This window comes from Oncorhynchus nerka, linkage group LG14, assembly GCF_034236695.1.
Source record: "Oncorhynchus nerka isolate Pitt River linkage group LG14, Oner_Uvic_2.0, whole genome shotgun sequence".
NCBI lineage: Eukaryota > Metazoa > Chordata > Actinopteri > Salmoniformes > Salmonidae > Oncorhynchus > Oncorhynchus nerka.
Window position 1 is genome coordinate 63854264 of NC_088409.1, and position 13243 is coordinate 63867506.

The 13243-nt window shown below is 41.5% G+C and overlaps 2 protein-coding genes across 2 annotated transcripts in view; both read right to left on the reverse strand.

The window, feature by feature from the left end:
- Positions 1–839, reverse strand: part of LOC115141683 (vitamin K-dependent protein S-like) — a 10979-nt gene extending 10140 nt beyond the window's left edge. The window contains exon 1 of the mRNA XM_029680772.2: positions 598–839. Within this exon, the coding sequence (XP_029536632.2) occupies positions 598–678 (81 nt within the window). The 5' untranslated portion in view covers positions 679–839. The remainder of the gene's footprint in view (positions 1–597) is intronic.
- A 1735-nt stretch (positions 840–2574) lies between these two features.
- LOC115141685 (ras GTPase-activating protein 2-like) overlaps positions 2575–13243 on the reverse strand; it is a 46800-nt gene continuing 36131 nt past the window's right edge. The window contains exons 20-24 of the mRNA XM_029680776.2: positions 9693–9775; positions 9096–9304; positions 7613–7716; positions 7053–7230; positions 2575–6920 (exon numbers count right to left, since the gene is read on the reverse strand). Coding sequence (XP_029536636.1) covers positions 6890–6920; positions 7053–7230; positions 7613–7716; positions 9096–9304; positions 9693–9775 — 605 coding nt within the window. The 3' untranslated portion in view covers positions 2575–6889. The remainder of the gene's footprint in view (positions 6921–7052; positions 7231–7612; positions 7717–9095; positions 9305–9692; positions 9776–13243) is intronic.

Sequence of the window (13243 nt, forward strand, 5' to 3'; positions counted from 1 at the left end):
TAGCTACACCAACAAGAGACATTTAAATAAACAAACAATTTCTAACAATTGCTACACTAATTAGAATATGGAGGAAAAACCTGTGCATGTGTACTCACAGTAACTGTGTTAGTGGGGTTGGGTAGGTTACTTTCTAAATGTAATTTGTTATGGTTACTAGTTACCTGTCCAAAATCAGTAACCAAATATTTGTATTACCCAAACTCAGTTACGTGTTACTTTTGTATTACTTTTCCCTTAAGAGGCACTAGAAGACAAAAAAAGATCCATCAAATGCATTTGGTGTCATCCTAGTGGTCTCTGATGTGGTCGCACTCGCTCAGGTAGAACAAAGTTAAAAACTTGCTCATTTTTTCAATGCTAAATTGAATGTCATTGAGAAAACAGAAGTGTCATGTATTTTATTTTTAATTTTTTTTAGAAGTAATCTAAGTAATCGTCTAGTTTTTCAAAAGGATCTGTAATCTGATTAAAATATTTTTTCTGGTAACGTAACTGATTGTGTTTTGTAATCAGATTATATGCAATCAGTTACTCCCCAAACCTGTGTGTTAGAGAGTAGAACCGTATAGTAAAATACTTTGTGTCACCTCTTACCTCCAGTGTCCGTTCAAGCGTTGGATGAACCCAGATCCCTAGGGTCAGCAGAGCCACCACAAACCTCTTCAATGCAAACATGATCTACTAAGGTCTACTTCTTGTCACGGTCCTTTGGGGTGCTTGCTTCTCTTAACCAGACGTTCCTTATGGGGTTTATGTTCTATACTTGTCAGGTCCGATTCTTTGGTCCTTGTCCCTCGTCTGGCCCTCTAGGCTTTGTACTGGGCTGGAGCATCAGCTGATGAAGCAAGAGCTACATGGAGTCTGAGAAGTCTTAAGAAATCGGTCTCATTCCCCAGAGTTTCACAAACCTGGCCGTAGCAGACACAACAGCAGATAAGAATGGAGACGAGACAGCAAAATAAACCATGATGGAGAGGTCACTGTCTGGGTCAAGGAGGTAATTGTTTGTTCGTTTCACATAGTGTCCAAAACACAGAGATCATATTATGTCATTATTTGGTCCAAACACAGAGTGGGAACATTGTCACATACTAAAGTCATTGCTCTTGGCAGGTTCCATTTTTTTGTTTAAAGCAATGGTCTATTTAACACATTTGTGCGGTTGACAGAAAAAAAGATGGCGTAGTAGAAATTCAAGTAACTTCCAAATCCATCTTAAGCCATGCTGTGGCATCTTAAAGAGATTTGTTTGACATCTTTTTGATATTACATGCTTCCTTTCATTTGAAAAGAAAGACTGGTATCAATCTGCAGGAGCAGGGTAGACTGTGTGAAGTGCAGATGGAAATTGAGAAGTCTCACGCTAGGTGCTCGACATCGAAGTAGCACATCAAAGCAATGTCAGACGATAGAGACAAAACAAATGAAGAATCTTAGCCAGCAAATGTTCGGAGTTAAATGACGACTTAATTTCAATCACAACATTGTTGTGTAAAGAGAATGGTCTGATGAAAGAGAATGGTATTTTGTCTTTACACTGACGAATGTATTAAGATGTACTTTTTGGTCATGGACGTTATCAAAAGTTAGAGTCCAATATGTGCCTTCAGGAGAATGCAGCTGGTGCTCGAACATGGTAGCAGGGCTAAACAATAACATATAATGTTGTGCACAGGTGCAGTCCTCAGATAGGAGGACAGGGGAGGCGGGTTGTAACACTACTCCTCCTCTCTCACACTTCTTTATTATCTCCAGCAGGGCTGTCCAAAGTGGGGCCTGCGGGCCAAACATGGCCCCGGACTAAATTAGATTTGGCTTGCGAGAGGATTGTTTTTGTCCCCCCCCCCCCCCCCCCTCCCAAACGTTTGGGCACTGATTTATGCAAATAAATTCCAGGGGAATAGACTTCAATCCAAGATGCCACAGATGTTCAAGTCCTTTGTATTGAGAAGATTCCACTGAAGTGGCATCAGAGGCAATTACTGGGAAGTAAAAAAATAGTTTTATTGGTTTGTGGCTGATTAGTTGTTCCATGTGAAGTGCTGCCAATAGTAAAACCCTTTCCCAAACTGAATAAAACTGTTTATACATCACAGAGTTGGCTGGGTGACTCCCCAGCTTTCGAACAATCTAATGAAAAGGATAGCAGGTTAGGATTTTCCATCATGAATCTTGTTCTGCAGGCAGCTCTGCAGTGGTCAGTAACTGTCACAGTCACAATCTGAACCCAAACCATAAACTACAACCAAAAAGCTCATTTTTGTTTTCATGAATTTTGACAATATAGAATATTTTGACTTTGCAGCTGGCCCATCTAGCAGAAATTGCTCAGTTCTGCCTCCAGGACAATACTCATCCCATTAAACAGCAACCTGCTAAATAATATAGCCCCTTCTTGTGTACTCCCTCAATGTCTTTATAGCTTGGTTCCAGATCTGTTTGTGCCATCTTACCAACTCCAAGTACCATAGGAAATGGTAAGGCGGCACAAAGAGATCTGGGACAAGGCTAATGTTTCTACTCTCCTCTGCCTTCCCTAGAGATGACATTTAGTAGACCACACACCTGAAGTGAAAGGGTTGGCAACATTTTTATTGTAAATTATTTCAAATAAAAATACAAGAGATAAGATTTGAATTTCTGGTTGTGAAAAATAATCCAAAAATGTTTAAATAACAAAAGCAACAACAAACATATGTACTCCAGTCCTGTATGCAATGATACGTTTACGGGTTTGAAATATGAAAACAACAGATTCTCTTTTGCAGTGATTGATTTGAACATTTGAAAGGTTGCTGATGATGTCATGGCGATGACTTCACAGATACTGTTCACGATGAAGGCCTGTCGAGGGATCGACTGCTAACCAGAACTCTTGACTTCCCATGTTGTTAAATTATCCAACTTTAAAAATGACAGGGCCCTGTTGACTGGTAACAGTGTCACTTGTACCTATACTGTGATCAAAGCAACAAAACCCCTAGAACGTACAGTACCATTCCCATTTGACCAAGCCAACCTGTACATTGTACAATTGTCACCCCAAGTTCTCTTTGCGTGTGGGTGGGTTAGTAAGGCCACTGCACGTTTGGATTCACAGGTCTGAAAAAAGGTTCTGACAAAGTTAAAGACACATTATGATAAAACATCTGACTGTCAGAGGTGAGGTGAAGAGAAGATGCAGTGATTGAAAATTCCCTCATGATTGAAAAACATTTTGAGATTAGTGAAAGAAAACCAATGAACCAACTCATGATGACATCTTTCCCTACGCATTAGAATGACTAATGAGAAGAACCATGAGGCCTGAGAGCCTTTAGCAAAACCACTGACAAACAAAGTCAGGTGGGACCTAACCTGGGTCGCGTTCATTAGGCACCAAACGCAAGAAAACTGACTGTAAACAGGTAGAGGCTCCTTTTTTCCCCGTTGCAAAAAGTTTCCAATGCGTGCTCTAATGAACATGACCCTGGTGCTCCAGACAAAGTTAAACTCCGTAACGTTGCATAAGCTATAGACAGACTCCGCAGCACGCTACCATACATTAGACTCTGTGACATGAAGAAAAGCAGCAAGCTTCCTAGTACCACTGAAGACAAATAACAAGGTACCGTAACGCACCAACACAGATTTTTTTTGCCGTGTTAAAAAACATACATACAAAAAGGTACTCTAAAAAAAATATACTGTTAAATATACAGGACATGCATGATAGAAATTTACATATACAGGACATGCATGATAGAAATGTACATATCCAGGACATGCATGATAGAAATTTACGACGGACCAAAAGACAACTTCTGACAGGAAATATTTCCATAAGCCAAACAAAAATATATGAAACATGGTTAACCCTGTACTAACTGTGTTACACGTTCCCTTCTTGTTGTTGATCCAAGCTCAAGTTTCTAGGCATCTGTTTTAACCAATATAAAGAACGGTGCGACTGTGGACCAATGCTGCGTTCATAACTGTCGTTCATACAGGTTGACTGATAAAAATATAAAGAACGGAGCGACTATGTGGACTAATGCTGCGTTCATTACCAAATTCAACCTCCCTGATAAAAACTTTGATATTTACCACATATACGACTGGGAAGAAAATCCACTTGAAAAAATCCAACTCGTATTTACACTGAAAAAAATAATGTAATGTGTTGGTCCCATGTTTCATGTACTGAAATAAAATATCCCAGATATTTTTCTCAAATTTTCTACACGAATGTGTTTACATTCCTGTTAGTGGGCATTTCTTCTTTGCCCAGATAATCCATCCACCTGACATGTGTGGAATATCAAGAAGCTGTTTAAAACAGCATGATCATTACACAGGTGCACCTTGTGCCGGGGACAATAAAAGGCCACTCTAAAATGTGCAGTTTTGTCACACAACACAATGCCATGGAGTGTGCAGTTGGCATGCTGACTGCAGGAATGTCCACCAGAGCTGTTGCTAGATAATTTAATGTTAATTTCTCTACCAAAACGTTGTTTTAGAGAATTTGGCAGTAAGTCCAACCGGCCTCATAACCCCAGACCACGTGTAACCACGCCAGCCCAGGACCTCCACATCAGTCTTTTTCACCTTTGGGATGGTCTGAGACGAGCCACACGGACAGCTGATGAAACTCGGTTTGCACAACCAAATCCTTTCTGCACAAATTGTCAGAAACCATCTCAAGGAAGCTCATCTGCGTGCTCGTCATCCTCACCAGGGTATTGACCTGACTGCAGTATGGCGTCGTAACAGACTTCAGTGGGCAAATGCTTACCTTCGATGGCCACTGGCACACTGGAGAAGTGTGCTCTTCATGGATGAATCCCGGTTTAACTGTACCAGGCAGACTGCAGACAGTGTGTATGGCATTGTGTGAGTGAGCGGTTTACTGATGTCAACGTGTGACACATGGTGGCAGTGGGGTTATGGTTCCACAGGCTACAATCAACAGCCTGAACAACTATGCGAAGGAGATGTGTCGCACTGCACAAGGCAAATGTTGGTCACACCAGACACTGATTGGTTCTGATTAACACACAATTATTTTTTTAAGGTATCTGTGACCAACAGATGCATATCTGTATTCCCAGTCATGTGAAATCCATAGATCAGGGCATAATGAATTTATTTCAATTGACTGATTTCCTCATATGAACTGTAACTCAGTAGAATCTTTGAAAGTGTTGCATTTATGTTTTTGTTCAGTATACTATTGGGAAGCTCATCTATCATCCCTGAGCTCAGACTTCTCCCACATGCTGACCTCTGTCTGAAATTACCTTGTTAACAGCGTTTTTGGCAGTTAAATGTAATAAAACATTATTTATAAAAATAAATCAATTTCTATGTTTTTTTGAACACTATCATTTGTTTACAAGCATGACAGCTGTACTTTTATTTTAAGGTTGACGCAACTTGTTGCACATTAGCCAATCAGCGTTTCTCAACTAGTTCAAAGCACGTGAATGCATCCAACCGGTATTTACGACTTCAAAACGGGAAATTACCACCTTCCCACTTGGCTATGAACACAGCAATTGTCCTCAGTCTAAAACACACAAAACAATGAATGGGGTCTAACTAATATATGTGTGTTTGCCTGATTGTAGATCTATCCAATCACATTTGACTACCAGTTAATGTGGGCCAGTGATGAGGATCTAAGGGGCTAGATTGGCAAGTGAAGGGGGATTGTCTAGCTTGTTGTGATTGATTTGCAGTGACATCACTACATGGTTGACAGACATTTCTAGACTACCGACCACGGTCCCTCTGCATTTCCAGAGAACATTAGAACGTTACTCAATCAAATCGTCTAAATCGTTAAAAAGAGGAACAATGCAGTTACCAAAATGTACATGAACGAAATATATACTGTATTTCTCTCCATTTAAAAAAAGTATATTCAAAATACATTTATACCCTTTTTTTCCAAGTCGACCTTACGATATTGTCGTCTTTGGTGTAAGAAAATTTGCTATTAAAATCTACAGGCTATAAATGTTATTGTACAGGAATGGAAAGGAGAAGGTACTCGAGATCATTGAACTGATCGATATGGGGGGTATACTGATACCACGTATCTAAAATGATGCCATCTGGAATATTCCAAATATGTAAAGTGCTTCGGCATTAGTCCCTAACTCGAGGATGCGAGAGATTGTTACACATACATCCATTAAGAAAAATAAGGCAGATCGGTTTCATCCACTTAACTGTACTCTGAAACACCTACATTTGTTCAAAGCACAGAGGTGGATAGAGGAGGAAGAAGAGAGTACAGTTAAGTGGACCCTTTGATAGAAAATGATAAACAAAGTCAGCTTGCTGTTTAGTCGTAAACGGACGTCAAACAGTGAAGCCCCAAGAGATTGTGAGAGCATCATCTTGATTGTTTACGATCGAGATTGAAAACATTTGAGTGAATAAAATGGAGTATTTTAGCAGCCTATTCACACACACACACAAACACACCCCAACTAATGATGTTGTATGGTCTTTGTGCAAATCAAGTAGAAGACGAGAGCAAGCACATATTCCTCTGATTAGAACAGTGGTGTGTGAGAAAGAGAAAAGGATGAGACAGACGGGGAGAGCTAGAGAATAAAACTCAACCAAGGTTCTCCTCTTCTGAACCAATGAGAGCTTCTGACCAGGTTCAGTTGACACTTCGCTATTGGACCGTCCGTCCAGTCACACGTGGTGGAGGGGGAAGCGGGGGCAGAGCGCGACCTTGGGGGTGTGGGTTCTTGGTCCTCGGGCATCATTCTCAGTGCCAATCCCGACTGCGTCACTCTGGGGCTCCAGTGTAGAACTGTGGCAGGTGGCATACTGCCATTTGCTGGAATGACTGTCTCAGGCCAGACAGACCCACTTAGACTCGTTAGGATGTCTTCCCAACTATCGGATTCTCTCTAGAAAGACAAAGAGAAATATTTACGTGGCTGTCTATTCGTGTGTGTGTGTGTAAGTAAGTAAGTATAGACATATCCATGTATGTGTACAAGTGTGTGTGAGTATAGACATAGGCATGTGTGTATACTTACTGGCTGCCGTACTGCGCGGTGCCGCTGCGGGTGTCGTGCTCTCTCTGCAGCTCCTTCAGGATGTGTGAGATTTGCCGCACTGTGTGGAATGTCTCCTTGGAGTCCTGGATGGTGAACAGGGAGTAGTCGTCCTGCTCCCTCAGAGGACCCTGGTACACAGCGATGCTGGCACACGCATCTGACCACAGGAGACAATTACATAAGGTCATCATCACAGGCTATCACAGCAAGCTACTGTTGCCAGATTCACACTAAAAAAGGGCCAAACAGAGCCAAGCCAATCAGAGCTGTACTGGGCTGGCCTCGTTAGTCATACACAATAGTTGCTGGAACCGAGCTGGAAAGGACAATGTGAATAGAAAATATCCAAGCCAGCAGGGTACGGTTCAGGTGTGAATCAAGTATCAAAGTGTCATGCATGCTGCACAAGCACACATAGATGCAGAGAAAATGCATCATGCAATAAGCCACTATAGAAACAAACAATCTACTGTGATAAGAATACTTTTTATATTAATTAGTGTGAAAGTTGGGCGATTGACAGGTAGAATCCCTCTTGCCTTCCATCTTCTGTAGTTTGGAGTAGCTGGAGGTGAAGAGGGAGAAGATTCTCTCCGTCTCGCGGTCACAGTCGATATCCAGCTGTAGGTTAGCCAGCAAGGTACTGGGAGGGGAGACAGGGTCATGTTTATTAAGCACCAATTAGAAAGAAACAAAAAACCGGGAATTGTCCAATAACGCTACAGTGCTCCCTACTAAATAAGACTGATATAAGACTCTGGTGTCTGATATACAAGTAGGCAGTGATTACGGTATGGTCAATTTCTTTGTTGAAGCAGCTGCTATCTCCTAGGAACTTGTGTTGATCTGAGAGGGAAGGATTAGCACCAGTACAAGAAATATGGCGAAAATGCCACCTGGTCGATCAGAGTGCAAGATAGAACTATGAACCATCTAAAAAGGTTCTATGCTCAACTCTTACTAAGTTCTATAAATTGGTCTTTGGGTGCTGTAGCCCAGGAGTAAATTGGACTTTTTTTAAATAACACACAAATAACATTATTCATAATTCACTCAGGATGATCTTAGTTTTTAGAAACATATTCCATTTTATTTATAAGAAAAGTGACTCCAAAATGACACAATACATTATTTACCATTCATTTCTATTGGGCACAACCAAACACAACCAAAACAAAACAGCAAATGCTGTACAGTCAAACTTAATGTAGTCATTGCATGCTATGAATATGGGACCAAATACTTAAACCTTTTACTACACATAAGTGAATTTGTCCCAATACTTTTGGTCCTGTAAAATTGGGAGACTTTGAACACAAAGTGCTGTAATACTGTCACACCCTGACCTGAGTATTCTTTGTTCTCTTTATATATTCTGGTTAGGTCAGGGTGTGACATGGGTGATGTATGTGTTTTTGTACTGTCTAGTTTTTTTTATAGGTTTATGGGGTTGTTTACCATCTAGGTGTTTATGTATGTCCATGGTTACCTAGATTTGTTCTCAATTAAGAGGCAGCTGTTTATCGTTGTCTCTGATTGGGAACCATATTTAGGCAGCCATCTTCTTTGGGTATTTCGTGGGTTATTGTCTGTGATGTTGCATGTTTGCACTCAGTTTTGATAGCGGTCACGTTCGTCTTGTTATTTTGTTTGTTTAGTGTACTTCGTGTTTTTCGTCTTTCATTAAAAATATGTATTCACGATCATGACAAATACCCTCAAATTAAATCTGACAGTCTGCACTTTAACCTCATAGTTATTGTATCATTTCAAATCCAAAGTGCTGGAGTACAGAGCCAAAACAAGAAAAAATATGTCACTGTCCCAATACTTATGGAACTCACTGTATGCCTCTCTATTTATGCGTGGTGATACTTGGGAACAGATTTCCTCAATTAAAATCAATGAGGTCATTTCCTGGTGATTATACAACGTTTAATAAAATGTTATTGGGGAAGAGCTATTGGGGCGCCCTGATCTAGGGACTAGAGGTTGGTTTGAGATTCAGAGTTGAGTACTCACGGTGTGCAGGGTTTGCAGCCCGGCTGGCTGTTGCTCAGGCTCCTGCAGCAGAGCCAGGCTCCGGCCAAGTAGGCCGAGGGGTGAAAGGTGCCCAGGCGGTCCGGGTTACAGCGGCTCACTTGGCTCAGCACCTCCACCCACTCACTGGCCTCCACGCAGTTCCCCGCCTGCACGTACAGCGGCTTCTCACTGTGGAGCACCTGGAACATCTAAAAAGGGAGAGGAAAGAGGAGCCGTCTGTAACACACATTACATACAATATCTGACAGGCTGGGAATATGGTGTAAAATGAATTGCCCTTTGTACACAATTAAAATGTTATTTTATTTAGTAACAGACACTCATAGGCCACATGTGTATCTGTTCAAATTCAATGCGTAAACTCAAATAACTTCCCTCATAACTTACATAGGACCACAGGAGTTTCCTGATCTGTTGACCTGACCAGGAAAACCTCTGAGCCTTTGCATTAGCTTATAGTAGAACTGTGCTTGACCGTTTACTGGTCAGGTAGGTGGCCAGGGAAAACTCCTGGCTCTAAACAGACCACAATAGACAGTCATGAGACAGGCTGAGGGGGTCCCAAGTCCTGCTTACATTTTTGCGGTTAAAGGCACTTTCGTCCAGTTTCTCCACAGCCTGGATATTCTTCACAGGCATAATGCAGAGTGCTTCTTTCCCTTGGAAAACAAAAAGAAACGTAAATATATGCACACACACAAAATGTCTACATTGGGCTCTCTTACCCTTATATAAAAACAGGCTACTGTAACAAGTAACAAAGATAGTAGCTAGTCTCAACAACAGAAAGAATCCAGTCTCTGGATAAATTATATGGTAATATTCTTCAACTGTTAAAGAATAATCTGGAACCCACCCATGTCGTCTTGGTCAAGCTACATCACTAGGAGGAACATTGAGTTCCAACACCATGTGACCCTTACTACTAGAAGACGTGCAGTATTACTCTTCGCACATACTCGTCCAACAAAAATACAAATCGAGAACATTCTTTTTACAGTCGATAGACCATTTCCAGCACTGTGTCTGACAAAAGCCCGGGCCAAAACACACAAATCATACACAGTTATAAAAGCAGTCTCAGTATCAGCTCCTGCTATTGGTATCTCTTCAGTCTCCACCTATCAGCTCACACTCCTTCCCTTCATCTAGCTGATAGAGTGAAGTGTCTCATCCACTGATGATACTTATCTGCACATACAACCCTCCCCCCCTTTTCTTTCACTCTCTCTTACATATGTGAATCAAGGTGCATTGGGTGTGTGTGATGAATTTTCCATTATCAATCTCTCATTTAAGAGGGAGCTCTTGTCTGCCTGCCACCTTCCTCTTCCTCTGCATTGCCAGTCCGACGGACCCCCCGAACCAGCACCATCAGGTTCTCTGCATATCTCCTGCCTTCCAGTTCAGTGCTCTCACACACACACACTTCAGTTCATCTCCGGACAGCAGGCTACAAATCACTGAAGTTGTAAACACAGATCTTCACTACTCTGGCTACGTTACTGCATTCTGGTACATTATTTATGTTGTTCCTCTCTCTGAGTCGTTCCAATATCCAACAGGAGTCCCAAATCTAGAGCAGAGCTAGACTCAATGAATGAGCTAAATCCCAATTAGAAATGCACTTTATTACAATGTGATGTTCAATGTGCTGCATTGTTGCCAGTAGCATTATGTCGAGGCAATCAGATGTACATCTGAACATTCTGAAACATGGTTCTCTTCACAATTTTACTGAAATCTCCTGCCAATATGAAAAAATTAAATCATGCACACAAACTAGTATGAAAGTGAACCCAGACACAACTAGGTTGCATCCCAAATGTCCTTCTCCCTTCCATTACAAGTTGAAACCCATATAATATATTTTTTTTAAAGTTATGAGACAGCACACACTCACAGCAACATGAGACTTAGTTCAAAACCTCCCAACTGCCTTTCAAACTTTTTTTTAGCACAGACTATTACTAACCCCCAAAACAGCACCACCAGAGCCCATGGTGCTTCAGCTGCACTGCCCAAACCCAGTTGTCACTGTCAATTTAGAGTGACACTAATCTAGAGGCCCCATCTGTCTGCCTGTTCTGCTGTAACAGAGCCAGCATTGAGGTGGCAGGGCACAGCTCCAGAGACCACTCCAACACACAGATGAACACACATAAATGAACGTGCATGGGTAACAACATCTATGCTTATCTAAGGCATGTGGTTGTGGAGGAATGAGCAAATGTTGTGAAAGTATAGAATACAACCTACAATCTCCCAAACCTACACACCCAATACCAAAACTTGATGAATTAACATCAGGAAGTTGGATCCTTCACCAAACATGTATTTTCTGATGATTATCAAATACATGTTGTTTAAATTGCAGCTGTTTGCATGCCCCACATTTCTTTTCAAACCATGTTCTGAAGTGCATCCTCGGTCAATAAAATAATGGAGTTAAACCAAGCTAACTCCCTATGGAATTCAATATTGATGCATACGCTGACAGCAGGTTTTCCACATTCCAACAAAAACAAAATAAATGGATAATGAAATGTGTCAAGACTGACCGTTGACATGGCGGTAAAAAGGGGGGGGGGGGCCTCCGGAGACCAATGGATCTAGACTGGATTCTTTCTTCAAAGAGTTCATGTGAGTTTACTTTGCTCCAAAGACTTGAGAAGGACTAGGAGAAGGAGTGGCTGGAGCTGTAGGGCCCGTTGCCCTGAGTCGAGGCCAGGATTTACATGAAACAAACTTTCAAAGATAGAGTAGAACGACAGACACACAAACTAACATTCACAAACTGACACACATACAGCTGCAAGCAGATACGCACGTGTAGGCAGGCCCAACCCTCGACCTCACTTTTATCAACACTCAACAGCCTCCTCTGTGTTGCTCTCCACATCCTCCATTCTGTTAGCCTGCATACTCACACTAAATTCTGTCATTTAAGTCATTTGTGGTGACTAGGGGAATGAGGGGCATGGTACAAAAAGTAATAAGCAATTGGATCGTGTATGACCAAATCAGAGTACCAAAGTCAATAAAGAATGATCAAACCTCTGCTTTACCCACATGTGTTCTGTGGGTAAAACATACTCAGATCCAGATTCATTGTGGAGAAAAAAAACTAATATCCGTGGGTGTGGCGTAGCATTTGGCCAAAGCAAGGAGTCTGGGTAGCCAGGCAACCATTCTATCACACCCCTGTGATGCAGTAGGTGCTGTTGTGGTAACATCATTTAGGTCTGATGATGTGATTGGAAGTTAACTGAACAGTAATGCTATTGGTCAACAGTCTCTATTTGAAGAATCTCAAATATATCTTGATTTGTTTAACTTTTTTGGTTACTACATGATTCCATGTGTTATTTCATAGTTTTGATGTCTTCGCTATTATTCTAAAATGTAGAAAATAGTCCAAATAAAGAAAAACCCTTGAATGAGTAGGTGTGTCCAAACTTGACTGGTACATATGATGAATATTACCTTACACATACCTCCCTAGCCCCTTGACACGCACCAAAACTGACACAACAGAGTGGATGAGGAAATGAGCCTTGGTAATTGTTGAGAAGAGTGCTGAGGGAACATTCTTGGTGGAGCGTGCCATGGACCTGGGAGCAGCAGTAAATTAACAGAAGGTTGGATTTGGCTGGGGCCTGTTCCAAACAATTTACGTAACTGATTGAAAAAGATGACTTGACATTTCAACAACAATTAGAGTGGAGGGAAAAACAAAAACAGTGTTACACAAGACCGTCGGCTCGTTTATGCAACGTCCAGGCTATCACACCATGTACAATATGGCCGGAAGCGTCTGGCTGCTATTGGCTTTCATAGGACTTAGAGATCGGAGAGGTCTGACAAAGTCTAAGCAGATCAGAAGACTGGACTTGGAATATGAAACAAATGAACTAGGCCTATATGAGCTTATTGCAGATCTCTGGCCATCAAGTTAGGTCTGATTACTAGGCTTGATTTCAACATGCCTTGTTGTCATTGGGGACAAAGCAGAGAGCTAGAGATGAAGTACTCTGATTTGCTCAGCTTCAACTTCTGACAGTCGAGCCAAAAACCACAAAATGTGCCAACTAGAAGCCTATTTTTTGTGTAATTGTAGGGTCGTT